The 15458-nt window shown below is 40.6% G+C and overlaps 1 protein-coding gene and 1 non-coding gene across 4 annotated transcripts in view; both read left to right on the top strand.

The window, feature by feature from the left end:
• Positions 1-14210, top strand: part of CWF19L1 (CWF19 like cell cycle control factor 1) — a 35367-nt gene extending 21157 nt beyond the window's left edge. For 2 of the 3 annotated variants that reach the window (XM_036265038.1, XM_036265037.1), the window contains exons 5-12: positions 1082-1166; positions 3256-3396; positions 4803-4914; positions 5639-5718; positions 10035-10244; positions 11480-11599; positions 12449-12546; positions 13859-14210. In XM_036265038.1, coding sequence (XP_036120931.1) covers positions 1082-1166; positions 3256-3396; positions 4803-4914; positions 5639-5718; positions 10035-10244; positions 11480-11599; positions 12449-12546; positions 13859-14003 — 991 coding nt within the window. In that variant the 3' untranslated portion in view covers positions 14004-14210. The remainder of the gene's footprint in view (positions 1-1081; positions 1167-3255; positions 3397-4802; positions 4915-5638; positions 5719-10034; positions 10245-11479; positions 11600-12448; positions 12547-13858) is intronic. The other variant, XM_036265036.1, reaches the window with a different exon arrangement.
• On the top strand, positions 11142-11287 carry LOC118632826. The gene has a single exon (XR_004960085.1). It is a non-coding gene; the product is annotated as a small nucleolar RNA SNORA12 (small nucleolar RNA).
• Positions 14211-15458: the final 1248 nt, after the last annotated feature.

The raw sequence follows: 15458 nt of genomic DNA on the forward strand, positions 1-15458 counted from the left end.
TCTTTAAAACAAAAAACAAGTTATAGCAGACAGACTGTATTTTGGTTTATTTCTTTCAATAATGTGAATATAGAATGTGTATTTGCATATTTGTATATAATGGTATACTAGATTTTTTAAATAAAATAATTTTGTGACAGATTCAGGAAATTTCTGAGGCATGAAGAAAGTTATGAATTCTAAAGATTGGCATCTGTATTAGTAGTCAACTCACTAAAAATAAAAAATATGTATAATACCATAACATTTTTAAAAATTACAAATAATAAATTGTTTAATGTAGAATACTTATCAATAGAAAATCTCAAAAAATAGTTTGGTATGTGCAGTTCCCATATTTTTGCTATGAAAAATAGACACATGTATTTGTATATTTTCCTAGAAAAATGATATCATACTATATATTACTATTTGAATCATGTTTTTTCCACTTAAAACTCATTTCTTTTTTTTTTTTTTTTTTTTTTATCCTCACCTGAGGACATTTTTCCATTTTGTACAGATAGAGTGGGAGGGAGAGAGAGGAAAAGAGAGAGAGAGAGAGAAACATCGATGTGAAAGGGACACATCAAGTGGCTGCCACCCGCATGACCAACCAGGGCCGGGGACAAACTGCAACCAAGGTACATGCCCTTAGTGGGAACCGAACCCGGGTCTCTCCGGACCGCAGGCGGGCGCTCTAACCGCTGAGCCAAACCGGCCAGGGCTAAAACTCATTTCTTTTTGGTTTTCATTATTATAGCTTTTTATTACACAAAAGAAGAGAGAATAGTATAATGAACCCTCCTGTACCCATCACCTAGCTTTAGCAATTATCGATGTTTTGCTAATTTTACAACTCTTTTAAACCCAAAAGTTGGAGTTATTGTGCTTTTTAGATGTGATGTTATTTTTTCCTAACAACAGTCCTGGGAGGTGGGGATGATTATCCTAGTAAATGGATAGGTTACATCTGAGATTATGTTACTGGTAGGGATGGACCTAGGATTCTTTTCATGGCCCCATGGAGTCTACATAGTTTATACTTGTAAATCAAAAGTAAAGTTTTTTGGTAACCTGTAATCTCTCAAATATATTTTAGAAACCACATTGTTCTTCAAGAAAATACACAGCATGCCACCAGGTTCATAGCTCTGGCAAATGTTGGAAATCCAGAAAAGAAAAAGGTAATGATTTGAGTGTTTGGAGTGGGTTAATAATCATTGTCGGCCTGTAAATGTTTTTCTTTCCCATTCCTATCTTCTCTTCTCCCCAACCGCAATGCCTCAGCACCTCAGTGACTCCTCTGTAAAGATATGGTCATGAAAGGGCAGGTTTTCTTGGGTCCTTTGTAGGAGATTTTAGAGAAAGGTTTGGGGAAATGGGCCCAGTGGAACAAAGGGAGAATTTCAAATGAATGATATTTCTTTCTTCCCATGTCCATGTTGTTGTCTCTGGGTATTCATGAGTTTGCCCTCAGAAGGTACTCTTACTTTGCTTCTTTTTTTTATACTCACCTGAGGACATTTTTCCATTTTTTGTTCAGGTAGAGTGGAAGGGAGAGAGAGGAAGAGAGAGAGAGAGAGAAACATCGATGTGAAAGGGACACATCGAGTGGTTGCCACCCGCACGACCAACCAGGGCCAGGGACAAACTGCAACCGAGGTACGTGCCCTTAGGAGGAACCGAACGTGGGTCTCTCTGGACCGCAGGCTGACGCTCTAACCACTGAGCCAAACCGGCCAGGGCTTACTTTGCTTCTTTTAGCAACTTTATTTAGCTGAAATAATAAAACCCTCCCAAGGATTTACCTAAGCTCTCCTTGGCTTTGAGAAATCTTAGTGATATCTGGAATCTGTCTTTGTACTGGAAAACTGCAGGTGAATGAAAGAATATATATCAAAAAAGTACATTATTTTTCTTCCCTGAGAGCATTTCTGATTCTGTAGGGCCAAAAGCAGGAGATTGTAGCTTGAGACAGCTAAAATCAGAACTGTCAGTCAAGTGGGAAAACAGATAAATAATCTGGAGACTATTTCCCTATAACATGCTATAAGCAATGTACATGCAAAAAATAAGCAAATATATATTTTGTCTTTTCCATAATATCTTAAGTTTTTAAGCCCAATGCATTCTTAGCAAGTTTAGATTTCAAAAAAATTTTTATGGCCTTTTAAAGACTAAATATCACTCATAGTATTTTCAGTCTATTGCTGTACTCAAGGATGTGTTAGCCTCAGCCCTAAGCAACTCATACTTCAGTCAAATAATATGCACGCTTTTAAATTTGGGAAGAATTATTAAATTCATCTCAAAATTTTGTTAGTTTACACCCCAAGCAACAGTGTATGAGTTTGTTTTCTATCCACATTCTGACTGGGTAGTGTCAAATTTTTTTTTTTTTTTTTTTTTTATCCTCACCCGAGGACACTTTTTCATTCTTTGTTCAGATAGAGCAGGAGGGAGAGAGAGAGAGAAAAACATCGATGTGAAAGGGACACATCGAGTGGCTGCCACCCGCACGACCAACCAGGGCCAGGGACAAACTGCAACAGAGGTACATGCCCTTAGCGGGAACCGAACCCCGGTCTCTCTGGACCGCAGGCCAACACTCTAACCGCTGAGCCAAACTGGCCAGGGCTAAATTTTTATTAGAGTTTTTGCCATTCTGATAGATGAAAATGGTGTATGGTTGTTAACTAGCTGCATTGCCATGATCAGTAGTGAGAGTAAGCATCTATTCATATCTCATCTAAAGTTCTCAATAACTGTGCAATTAGTCTGAGATTCTAGATAGTCATATGAATATTTACCTCTTTGCTACTAAGAAAATTTATCAGCATATACAGCAGAAATTGTATAATATCAGAGGGAACACTAAGTTGTCCAGTTTAGTTTCCTTTAAAAAAAAGATTGGCAGTGCCATGATTCTGTTGATGAATTACACAAAGATACAGGACTCAGAGGCAGACGCAGTTCGTCTTTGAAGGTTATGGAGCAAGTCCTTCTGGGTTTTGTAGTGATGGTTGTTTTGTATAAGGGTGGGGATTTTGATTTGCTACTCATTACTTGTCAGCCCTTGGTTAGCCCCTGCAGAGATCACTGAATTGGCATTTGATTTACTAGGTATTCTCTGAGCCACAGATGGGCCAATTGCTGCTCTTTTCATTTTACTTAGTTTCAGAGGCCTTTGTGAAATCTTCACAATAAAATAGATTGACTACATTTGGATAAACAGTACTTCCCTTAATATTATGATGTTGTTTTTCTCCAAAGTATCTTTATGCATTCAGTATTGTTCCCATGAAACTAATGGATGCAGCAGAACTGGTGAAGCAGCCTCCAGATGTCACTGAAAACCCTTACAGAAAACTTGGGAAGGAAATATCCATAGGAAAGCAAATTCCTGCCCCTGAGGTATGTTCTGATTGAGAGGTGGCATTTTCTGGACAGGATTTCCCCTTACCCGTTTTATAGTTTAATTCATAAGACAAGTTTAATCCCTAGAGTCTAAATGTTTTCCCCTCTTGGGAAATCATGGTGGTATTTAGAAAGCCTTAGCTTTTAAGTAAGCTCAGTATTTTTTTTTTTTTTTAATTGTAGTTTGGGCTTAACAGTCTCATAGTTTAACTCCTTTTTTAAAAAATCTAAAGTTGCTTATTCTTGCCCTGGCCGGTTTGGCTCAGCGGTTAGAGCGTCGGCCCATGGTCCAGAGAGACCCGGGTCCGGTTCCCACTAAGGGCACATGCCTCGGTTGCAATTTGTCCCTGGCCCTGGTTGGGGTCATGTGGATAGCAACCACTCGATGTGTCTCTCTCACGTCGATGTTTCTTTCTCTTTCTTCCTCTCTCTCTCCCTCCTGCTCATCTGAAGATGAATGCAAAAATGTCCTCGCGTGAGGATAAAAATAAAATTAAAATAAAGTTGCTTTTTTTTTTTTTTGGTACGTGCCCCTGGTGGGAACCGAACCTGGGACTCTCTGGTCCGCAGGCCGATGCTCCAATCGCTGAGCCAAACTGGCCAGGGCTAAAGTTGCTTATTCTTAACTCTTCAGGCAAGGATCCAACAACTGCTTGGTAGCAATGTAATTCTGTGATTTTATGAGTGCTAATAGGTAAATAAGATTCACTCTGAAGCAATGTCTAAATAGCAAACTTTCCTAAACTTAATTTTCCCCTCACTATAGCAAGAAATGTCAAATGAGGGGAAATTAGTATGCTTTCTCAGAGTTTTCTTTTTCTTTATGAGTAACTTCTTATCATTTTAGTTAAATCTTAATTAGTTATTTGACCTGTGAAGGATAGGACTGCATTGAGAGAGAAATGGAAAGGAATTTGGATGAGTTCATCTTGTTTTAGGCAAGAATGTCTCTATAACTTGGATTTTAACTTGCTTTTCCAAAGTGATTGGTTTGGTGGCAGCTTGGATAAGTGTTGAGAAATATTGCCCTGGCCAGTTTGGCTCAGCAGTTAGAGCGTCGGCCTGCCTTCCGGACAGACCCGGGTTCGGTTCCCGCTAAGGGCACGTACTTCGGTTGCAGTTTGTCCCTGGCCCTGGTTGGTCGTGTGGGTGGCAGCCACTCGATGTGTCCCTTCACGTCGATGTTTCTCACCCTCTCTCCCTCCCATTCTACCTGTACAAAAAATGGAAAAATATCCTCGGGTGAGGATAAAAAAAAAAGAGAGAAATATGACTGAGCGTCCAGACACCTTCTCTAGAATAGGCAGAAAAGGCTGGGAGAATGTTCCTTTGTATGTGAATGGTTGGCACTTGTCTCAAGATTAGTTTAATAAGATCTACTCTTCTACCTTTGGCCATTTCAGGAAGAGTCAGCCTGTCAGTTTTTCTTTGATTTAAATGAAAGGCAGGGACGAAAGCGTTCATCTACAGGCAGAGAGAGGAAGTCTCCTCACCCAAAGCAGCCTCGCAAACCTCGTAAGTACCCCAGTTCCAGAGGTCTCCTGTGTGATCAATAACTGTTATTTCGGGTCTTGTTTGGGAAGCAGCATTGCTAAGAGAGCCTCTTCTGGCAGAGGAAATTGTACAATGAGTTATTAGGACCAATAAAAAGAAAGAAATAACACAAAAATGGCCTGACTTTAAGGCTGTCTGAAACTGTTCCTATGAAAACTATGGAAACAGCTCCTTTCATTCACGTCTGTAAAATGTGAGCTAATGGGCCTGCAAAAACTGATGTAGGTTCATAAAATAATAGGGTAATCAAAATGGTAGAAGAGACTTTAAGGCTATTTATTTGAGATCCTTTTAATTTAACCCCTCATTTCCAAGATGAAGAAGCTGACCTTGGGAAAACTTATTGCTCAGGGTCATGTGGCTAACTAATGGCAAAGTGGAGGCTAAAATTGGGGCTTCTGACACCCAGTACAGTGTTCTTTCATTGCAGCCTGTTGCCAGTCACATGTTACTTTAGTCCATATGTGGTTATCACTTGTGGATCACAGACCAGTGGAATGATTACAAATTCAGAATTTTTCTGATAGAGGTTGAGTTTCATTAATAGTGGTGATGGGGTAGGGGTCATAGTGAGAGAACAGCCCATTGTGGCAGTGCTGTATACCAGGCTATAAAGATCAGACAAGGGTGGTTATATGCTGGAGTGTTTGGACCATAGTAACATTGGGCTTTCTTCCATTTGAAGCTCAGCCTCCAGGACCCTGCTGGTTTTGCCTTGCCAGTCCTGAAGTGGAGAAGCATTTGGTAGTCAACGTTGGCACACATGTAAGTTACTTTCATGGATCTTTTACAGAGAAGGAGACAATTGCTTGTTTTGTACCACTTTATTGAGTCAATATACATAGTGTAAAATTTACTCACTTTAAGTGTACAATTCAGTGGTTTTTAGTAAGATTACCTAGTTGTGCAACCGTCACATAATACAATTTTAGAACATGCCCATCATTCCAATAAGATTCCACATCCCCATTTCCACCCACAGCCCCAGGCACACCCTAGTCTACTTTCTGTTTCTATGGGTATATACCTTTTCTGGTTAGTTCATATAAATGGAATCATAGAATATGTGATCTTTGTGTCTGGCTGCTTGTATAATATTCTCATCCATGTTGTAAGCATCTATCAGTATTCCTTTTCAAACAGTATCTCACTGTATGGATATATACTGCATTTTGTCTATATATTCGTCAGTGGGTGGACATTTGGGTTGTTTCCACTTTATAGCTACTAAGAATAATGCTGCTGTGGCCCTGGAGGTTTGGCTTAGCGGTTAGAACGTCGGCCTGCGGTCCAGAGAGACCCAGGTTCGGTTCCCGCTAAGGGCATGTACTGCGCACAGTTGCAGTTTGTATCCGGCCCTGGTTGGGTTGTGTAGGAGGCAGCCACTCGATGTGTCCTTTCACGTCCATGCTCCTCTCTCTCTCTCTCTCTCTCTCCCTCCCTCCCTCCCTCTCCCCCCTCCTTCCCTCCCTCCCTCTCTCTCCCACTCTATCTGAACAAAAAATGGAAAAATGTCCTCAGGTGAGGATAAAAAAAAAAGAACAGTGCTGCTGTGAATATCTGCATGCATGTCTTTTTGTGGCTATTTATATTAATTTCTTTTGGAGAGACACCTAGGAATGGAATTAATGTTTAAGCTTTTGAGAAACTGCCAAACTGTTTTCCAAAATGACTATGCCATCTGAGATTCCCATCAGCAATGTATAAGGGTTCCTGTTTTTCCACATCCTTGCCAACACTTGTTATTGTCTGTCTTTTTTGATTATAGCAGTTCTCCTTGTGGTTTTGTAGTGCCAGTTTCACAAGACTGCTTCCCACTCCTTTCTCCCTCTCTGATAAATAGGTATGGATCTCCTGGGGTGTTGCTTTTATATACTTTTCAAACTACATTTTTATTCCATACTACTAAAAAGTGATAAATCCTCAGTACTGCCTAGTAGTAGAGGATATAGCTTCCTAATGACAAGAATCCCCATATCCACATTCCTGGTGTGGGTATCTGGGAACCCTAATGATAATTATAAAGTTGCTTGGTAAGTACTGAATCAGACTATGAGAACTGGATGATCCTGAGGATGGTTTTACTTAGGCTGTGGAAACTGATGAAATATGTGTCTCACAGTAAAGTCATCCTATTTCACATTTCCCCAGATACTTTTCCTTGGGCAGGGCTAGTCTTTGATTCTCATCTCACTGGGATCCATATAGACCATTATCCTTTATATTTGCTTGCAGAGGCAGGGAACCTTTTTTCTGCCAAGGGCCATTTGGATATTTACAACATTGTTACAAAATCAACAACTTAAAAATTAGCCTGCTATATGTTTGGTCAGGCTAATTTGGTGAGACGTGTGATGTTAGCTGGTACTGATTTCAAGGGCCTTATACAGTCCATGGGTCAGACATTCCCCACCCCTGGCTTAGAATGAAAAAAGTTTAATTTTCAGGGTTACAGTTACACCCTTGTCACCCATGAGTAGAATTGGCTGTTTCCTGGGGCTCCTGAAAGAAATATTTACAAACTATTTCTTAGTGTGTGGTGCTTCTGCAGACAGACACTTTCATCTGTTTTTCATTGATTTGTTCTAATTTTGGTTTCTGAGCGTAACCTTTTCAATTTATCTTGACAATCTGAGGGCCCGTTATTGTGGCCTCCTATAGACTAACTGACTGGAATCTCAATTTCATCTTACACTTTAAGTCACATCCCTTTCCTGCCTCTGTTGTTTCAGACTGAATAGTCCCAGTCTTTTACATTTATTTTTTTTCTTTACTGTTTTTAGAGAGAGAGGAAAGGAGGAGAGAGAGAAGCATCGATAAGAGAGAACATCGATTGGCTGCCTCCTGCATGCCCCCCACTGGGGATCATGCCCACAATCTGGGCATGTGCTCTGACCAGGAATTGAACCAGTGACCTATTGGTGCATGGGTCGATGCTCAACCAATCAGCCACACCTGGGCTTATATTTAATTTTTATGTCATTATTACTGGCACATTCCCCTCTCTAGAGGGAGCACTGATGGGGTCAAGGCCTGTGACACAATTGAACCATGGAGACTGTGGATGAACTCTTCAGTGGGAAGAATAAACTTGAAGAGTTCTTGATTTTATAGGAATGCCCTTTCTCTTTGGATTAGTTTATGCCATTCTTCCCTCCCTCACACATTGAATGGCAAGGCAGGCTTGAGACTGCCTTTTATATGGGAAGCTTCAGTAGGTTCAAAATGCCATGCAGGGGAGAAGAGATTGGGCATGTTGACTTAGCCCAGTGTTGCTGTAGGCCTCAGGAAGAAATTACCTTTCCTTTCCCGTCATCTTTCTATTGCCCAGGGCATGAACCTAGGGGATAATCAAGGAGACCTGTTTGTTTCTCATCTGGGCAAAAGCATCCTAGGTCTTGATTGTAGCCCAGCTCAGCACCTCAAGTAGGGGGCCACATGAGGATTTTAGTGCCCAGCTAGTAATCAAGTCTACACTTACCTACAATGTCCTTTGTCTAATGGAAACCTCTTGGGAACCTCTGACAATATTTGGTGTCTGGCAAAGGGTTTGGAATCATCTCTCTACATCCATTCCTCTTGATCTCCTTTCATTATTTTTCCCCTCTGGCTTTCTCTGTCTCTGCCTGCCTTCCTCAAAGGATATACATAGAACTATGCTAATGGCCCATGGCCACAAAATAGTAAAAGGAGGGGAAAGCTGTTAAAAGTTCAATATAACTCCTCCAAATTCCATACATGTTACTGTGAGGAAAGCATTCATTCAGGTCCTGTTTATACATTTGAGATAGAATTAGAGATCATTCAAGTATAGAACAGATTAGAAGGTGAGAGTTTGAAAGAGGAAGGAGATTGGGCAAATGTGAAACTATTTACAAGAACTGGAAGGTACTGCATTAGGGGGTTGCTATTTAGTCTAGACTAGAAAGCTTCCGTAGTCTCAATCAATGCGCATCACAATATAAAGATTGCTATTTATGGCAGTGGCCCTTTGACATAAACAAAAGTCTTCTAGTGTATCTTCTAGACTTTTGTTTATGGAGTAAGCTTTAAAAAGAAACAATCAAAAATGGTTATTGTAAAAATTAAGAAAATGCATTAGTGCTTATGAAGTTTTGGTGGACTTCAGTCATCTGGAAAATTCACTTTGTATATGTGCTCAATCATCTATGTCAAGTAGGTCAAGGATGATCTGCTACCTATGTTGTCATTCTATTGGACTTTTTCAGTGTAAATGAAAACTAAATGACTCCTTCCTTCAGCCTTAACTCTGAACCCACCACACTAAAAGTATACTTTGTTTTCTTTCTAAAGCTCTGGTACCTTCATTTGCCTGCATTGGCTTTTCTCTACCCACAGTGTTTTTTTCTTCAGAGAATGTCTGAGTGTAAAGCAGTCTTATGTGTTTTGGCTTTGACAGAAATATTTTTTGTTGCTTTTTAGCTGCCAGCATCCATTGTTGGAACCATAGTTTTCTACCTTTTTGGATACACTTGAGTTTGAAGTTTCTTTCTTCCTTCTAATCCATTAGGTCATATGTTTGCTTTCATTTTGTAGAGGTTAGTCAGCAACTTAAGGCTGTAGGGACACTGGATGCTAATCATGTCACCTTAGCCCTTTCTGTGAGCCTGGGAGTGTATTTGGTGTGGGATGGATGTTACGGTAGGGAGTGTGATTATTTTGAAATCAGAAGTGGTATCTTTCTGTGGCTGAAGATAATAGTAACTGAAAAATTGTTTTTAAGTTTGGAGCCTGGGAAGAAAAACCAGCTATTTATTGTTCTGGTCCCTTTCAGCTCTGCTGGGTTTGAAGCCAAAAGCCTGTTTGTGTACTGCCCCCAATTTATTTGATACTTGCATAGAAATTTGTTGCATCTAATCTCATTCTTCAGCGATACTTGAGAACATTGTTGTACTTTCTAAAATAAGATTTTTAAAAGTTGGAGAATTTCTACTAATATCCTCTTAAGCTCTTTTTCCACCCCCTCCCCACCCCTCCCAGCTCACTCTTTCTATAGGTTTTTCTCCCTGAAGACTCATACATGCAGTATTATGTCTTGCTTCTGTGTTCCTCATATTCAGTGCTACCTTGCCTTGGCCAAAGGAGGCTTATCTGATGACCATGTCCTTATCTTGCCCATTGGACACTACCAGTCAGTGGTGGAGCTGTCAGCAGAGGTGGTGGAAGAGGTGGAGAAGTATAAGGCTACACTGAGGAGGTTCTTTAAGAGTCGAGGGAAGCGGTGTATTCTATTTGAGAGAAATTATAAGAGTCATCACCTCCAGCTACAGGTAGGTGGTCTCTGTCCAAGAACTTGGAAGGGCCCTATGGGGACCTAGATATTGATAAATATTTAAATAATGTCAATTTTAATAATTAATTTGATTGGTAAATATTTTATTCCAATATAAAACTAAATATTTTATATTTAAAAATTTTAACATGAACTTTTGTATAAATATTTGTTTACTTTTTAATATGTTTTTATTGATTTTCTTTTTAGAGAGAGGAAAGGAGAGAAAGAGAGAAACATCCATGTGAGAGAGCAACATCAATCGGCTACCTCCTGCACACCCTCTACTAGGGATTGAGTCTGAAACCTAGGCATGTGCCCTGACAGGGAATTGAACCGGGACCTCTCCGTCCATGGAACGATTCTCAATCCACTGAGCCACACTGACTGGGCAATTAAATATTAAATAAAAAGTTAAATAAAAAGGTTGAAGAGTCACCCGGCCGGTGTGGCTCAATGGTTGAGTGTCGACCCATGCACCAAGAAGTCGCCAGCTCGATTCCCAGTCAGGGCACATGCCCAGTTTGTGGGCCTGATGTTCTCTCATTGATGTTTCTATCTCTCTCTCTCTTCCTCTCTCTAAAATCAATAAAGAAAATAAATATATAAAAGGTTAAAGAGTCTCTGGTGGTAACTCGAATGAGTTCACAGGGACTGCATGGTCAATATAAATGAACTGCACAGACAATAAGTGCCTTGTTTAGAAAAGGAATGGGTCGTTGAAGAAGGTTCCAAGAAAGATTTGGTTGGGCCTTGATAGGTAGAGTTTGGAAGAGATTAGGTATTTTGTGTCAAGCCCAACGTGAGGGACTGCTCAGAGTTCGGAAATAGTCTCAGAGCCAACATGGAGCTAGCAGCTCAGTCATTTGGAGATTGTTATGGATAATTTGTTTGTAGTTGTGGTGGTTTTCTTTCTGGCACATTTGTTAAGCTTTCAAATGGGCCTGACTCTGCCACATATATTATATAGGAGTCGGGAAAGGCTTGATGACAGAGATCTCTCCCTAGCCTTTCCCACATTAGAGATTGGCTCCCACATGTGGCAGGCGATCTCATAAGTTTAAGTCCTTACAGACAGGCTGCCATGGACCTGTCTGGCTTGAGGAGAATCTCTGCTGAGGGGTGTTTCTCCACCCCTGTGATGGATTTGCTATTTCTCAGGAACTGGAGGAGGCACGACCTCTCTGGGACCTATATGAAGACTTTTTCCTATCCCTCCCACCCCTACCCCAGGTCATTCCTGTGCCACTCAGCCGCTGTGCTACTGATGATATTAAAGACGCCTTCATTACCCAGGCACAGGAGCAACAGATAGAGCTGCTGGAAATCCCAGAGCACTCTGACATCAAGCAGGTAAAACAGGAGGGCAAGGTGATGTTCAGAGAGAAGTAAAAACCTGGTTTCTGACACGCTGAGCCTGAGGTACTATCAAGGCATTCCAAAAATGTTAAATAGACAGATGATAATTTGGAACAAGAGCCTGGAGTATTGATAAGATTGGAGACAAATGCCTCAGTGCCAGTGGGAGGATCTTTGTCATATATGACAGTTTGGTTTTTATTTTTATTTTTCTGATTAATCCTCATCCAATGATATTTTTACTTTTTCCATTGTTTTTTTTTTAAGAGGGAAAGAAACGTTGATGTGAGAGGACACATCAATTGATTGCTTCCTGCTGACACCCCACCTGGGGCTGGGGATCGAACCTATAACCCAGGCACGTGCCCTTGGCCAGGAATCAAACCTGTGACTCTTGGGTTTTCGGGCCCATGCTCTAACCACTGAGCTAACTAGCTGGGGCTTAGTTCCACTGAGTGGCTTGGGATCTATAGTTGCTTACATCCTTTGTGTTTCTATACTGAATTCTTTGTCAAATTAAACCTTTTTTTAAAAAAAACATTTTAATTTTATTTTTAATTTTAAAAATATTTTTCCTTTATTGACTTTGGAGAGGGAGGGAGAGGGAGAGAGAGAGGTGGAAACATTGATGAGGGAGAACATAGATTAGCCGCTTGCTGCATGCCCTCCACTGGGAATGTGCCCTGACCGGGAATCAAACTGGTGACCTCTTGGTGCATGGGGTGACGCTCAACCACGAGCCACACCAGCTGGACAAATGAAACCTTTTAAGAGATGAGCCAGGATTTTAGCTTTTTAAAATACTATCTATCATATGTCCTCATGCAACTCTGTTTACTTTAGATTGCACAGCCAGGAGCAGCATATTTTTATGTTGAACTTGACACAGGAGAGAAACTTTTCCACAGAATTAAAAAGAATTTTCCTTTGCAGTTTGGAAGGTTCGTATCGTTTTCTTATTTTATATGTATTTCCACTAGACTTGCTCTGAAAGTAGTGGGGTCAATGGACAGTTAAATAAAAAGCCAAATAAGAAAGAGTTCTTGGCCCAGGGAAGCAATAGTCTTGGGGCAAGACAGGTATTTAACATATATGACAATAATGTGAAAAGTACCACAACAAAGTTTTGAGGAACAATGTATTTTAGAAATTCAGAGAAGGGGAGCTCATGTTTAAAGGGTTGAGGCTTCTTGAAAGGGTTGAGGTTGAGCCTGAGAGAGATTTAGAGGGCAAACACTGGACTCTCAGAATTCTAGCCTGGGGGCATAAAGTACTACCATTAATTGGACGTATGCTGTGTCAGGCACTGTGCCCAAAACTTTACATACATTGCCTCATTTAATCTTCCCAACTCTGTAAGGTAGGTACTGGCATCTCAATTTACCCGTAGGGAAAAGGAAGCTTTAGAGCAGTACCCAATAGAACTTTCTACAATAATGGAAATGCTGTATAAATCTGCACTGTCCTATGCAGTAATTATTAAGCCATAAGTGACCACTGACCACTTGAAATGTGGCTAATGTGACTGAGGAACTGAATTTTTAATTTAATTTAAATTAATTGGGATTAAAATTTAAATGTCTATATTTGAATACTGGCTCCTATAATGGACAGCATGGTTCTAGAGTGTTTATGCAGCTTTGTCCATGGTCACACAGTGGTAGGTTCAAATTCAGGCCTATTGTACCACAAAATGTGAGGTCAATAAATGTAGTTCCAAGTTGTTCAGAAAAGTAAATGGAATTTGAGGGCTTAAGAAAGTGGTAGGACCTGAGCTGGTTACTTAAAATGGGTATGATTTGCCCTGACCAGTTTGGTTCAGTAGTTAGAGTGTCAGCCCACGGACCAGAGAGTCTCGGGTTCAGTTCTTGCTAAGGACACATACCTTGGTTGCAGTTTGTCCCTGGCCCCGGTTGGGGTTGTGTGGGTGGCAACCACTTGATGTGTCTCTCACATTGATGTTTTTCTCTCTCTCTTCCTCCCTCTTTCCCTCCTGCTCTATCTGAAGATAAATGCAAAAATGTCCTCTGGTGAGGATAAAAAAAATAAGTAAATAAAATAAAATGGGTATGATTTTGATAGAATGGCAGAGATGGCACTCAGAGCAAGAGAAAATGGTATAAGTAACGTCAGGGGAATTTGCATGCCTTCTTTGGGTGATGCTAAGGAGGGCTCTCTGACTGGAGAGGAATGGGGGTGGGGGAGCGGTTTTCAAACTGATTCTATTTTGACTTCTTTGTGTTCTTTCTGCAGGGAGGTCCTGGCAAGTGAAGCTATCCTTAATATTCCTGACAAGTCTGACTGGAGGCAGTGTCAGATCAGCAAGGAAGAGGAGGAGACCCTGGCTCGCCGCTTCCGGAAAGACTTTGAGCCCTTTGACTTCACTTTGGATGACTAAGCAAAGGGAAAGGCACTTTATGAACTTCACAGGAAGTAGTAGCAGCCTGTTTTTTAAAGAAACTAGTCTCCCATGGGGACTGTTTCCCTGCCTCTCTTTGGTGCATTCCCATGGAACCTGTCTGCAGTAAGAGGCCTAAGATTGAATATTTTTCGGAAATTCACATTCCAGGATGAAAATCCTATGTTAAAAGCATGTTTGTCATCCAGCTCCAAGTACAGCTTTTGTTTATCAAAACAAAAACATTTAAATTATCAAATAAAATCTAGATACTTTTCCATGCTTGGGAGGTACCTTATCTTTATGTTATCTGTAACCATTGAAATGAAGTGGTGTGTGTAAATAGGAGGAACCAGGGCTTTAGGCCCAGCTGTTATTCCAGGATCTCATAGGTGGCTTCTCCTTGAGCAACCTAGGATGGAGAAGGGACGCAGAGCCTTTGCCATTTTTCTTATAGCATTCACCTTATTGATAAAAAAACAAACAAACAAACAAAAAAACTCAGTCTTTCAGCAAATACTTAATGCCTATGTGCCAGGCATTTTTCTAGGCTCCAGAAGTATAGCCATGTCCTAATATGGTCTCTGTTGTCCCAGAGTTTACAGTCTAATTGGGAAGAGAAGGGCCAGATTTAAGAAAAGAAGATGAGTTCTGCTTTAGATATGTTGAGTTTTAATGTGCTGATGGATAATTATAAACTCATGGAGATCTGGATTGGTGATAGGGTTTTGGGATCATCAGGGTATAGGTCACAGGTGAAATTAGAATGGATGAAAATAAGATAGGGTGAATACAGTCCTAAGCTGAAGATAACTACCTTGGAAATAGAGTGATCTAACAAGTATATGGAGAAGGAGCAGAGAGAGACATTATAAGACAATGCCATATCTAGAAAGACAAAAGAAAAATAATTGCTCCTATATATTGGGCACTTGGCCCAGACACTTTCACTTAATCCTCACAAAATATCTATGAGGTAGGTACTATTACCTTCTCTTATTTTATACATGAAAGAAACAGGCTGGCAAACTTGAATATTATGGAGCCTGCAGTCAATTGGCCCATGATTAAAAAAAAAAACAAAAAAAAAAAACTGCAACGTCCTTGTGAATGGGAATGTTTTTAAAGAGTGAACTACAGGAAACAACCAGGTTCCTGCAAAGATGGCCCCTTCCCGGTCAGCCCAATCATGAGATTCCTCAGGTCCTCAGCCTGTCTCCCTGGCTCTTCCAAATTAGAATTAGATTTTGTCCCCACCTGTGGAGATCAGACACTCCAGTGCTAGCTAGGCTGTACAACTAGCAAATGAGGGCTTCATACTATCAGTACAATCTGCATCACCATCATCAGTGCCTGCTGTCCAGCTCTAAGGGAAGTGGTCTTAGAGGTGCCATTTGTAATCACCTCCAAGTCTGATACTCTAGCTCCATGGCTACCAAGCACACAGGGAAAACC

The sequence above is a fragment of the Molossus molossus genome, unplaced genomic scaffold, assembly GCF_014108415.1.
Source record: "Molossus molossus isolate mMolMol1 unplaced genomic scaffold, mMolMol1.p scaffold_m16_p_17, whole genome shotgun sequence".
NCBI lineage: Eukaryota > Metazoa > Chordata > Mammalia > Chiroptera > Molossidae > Molossus > Molossus molossus.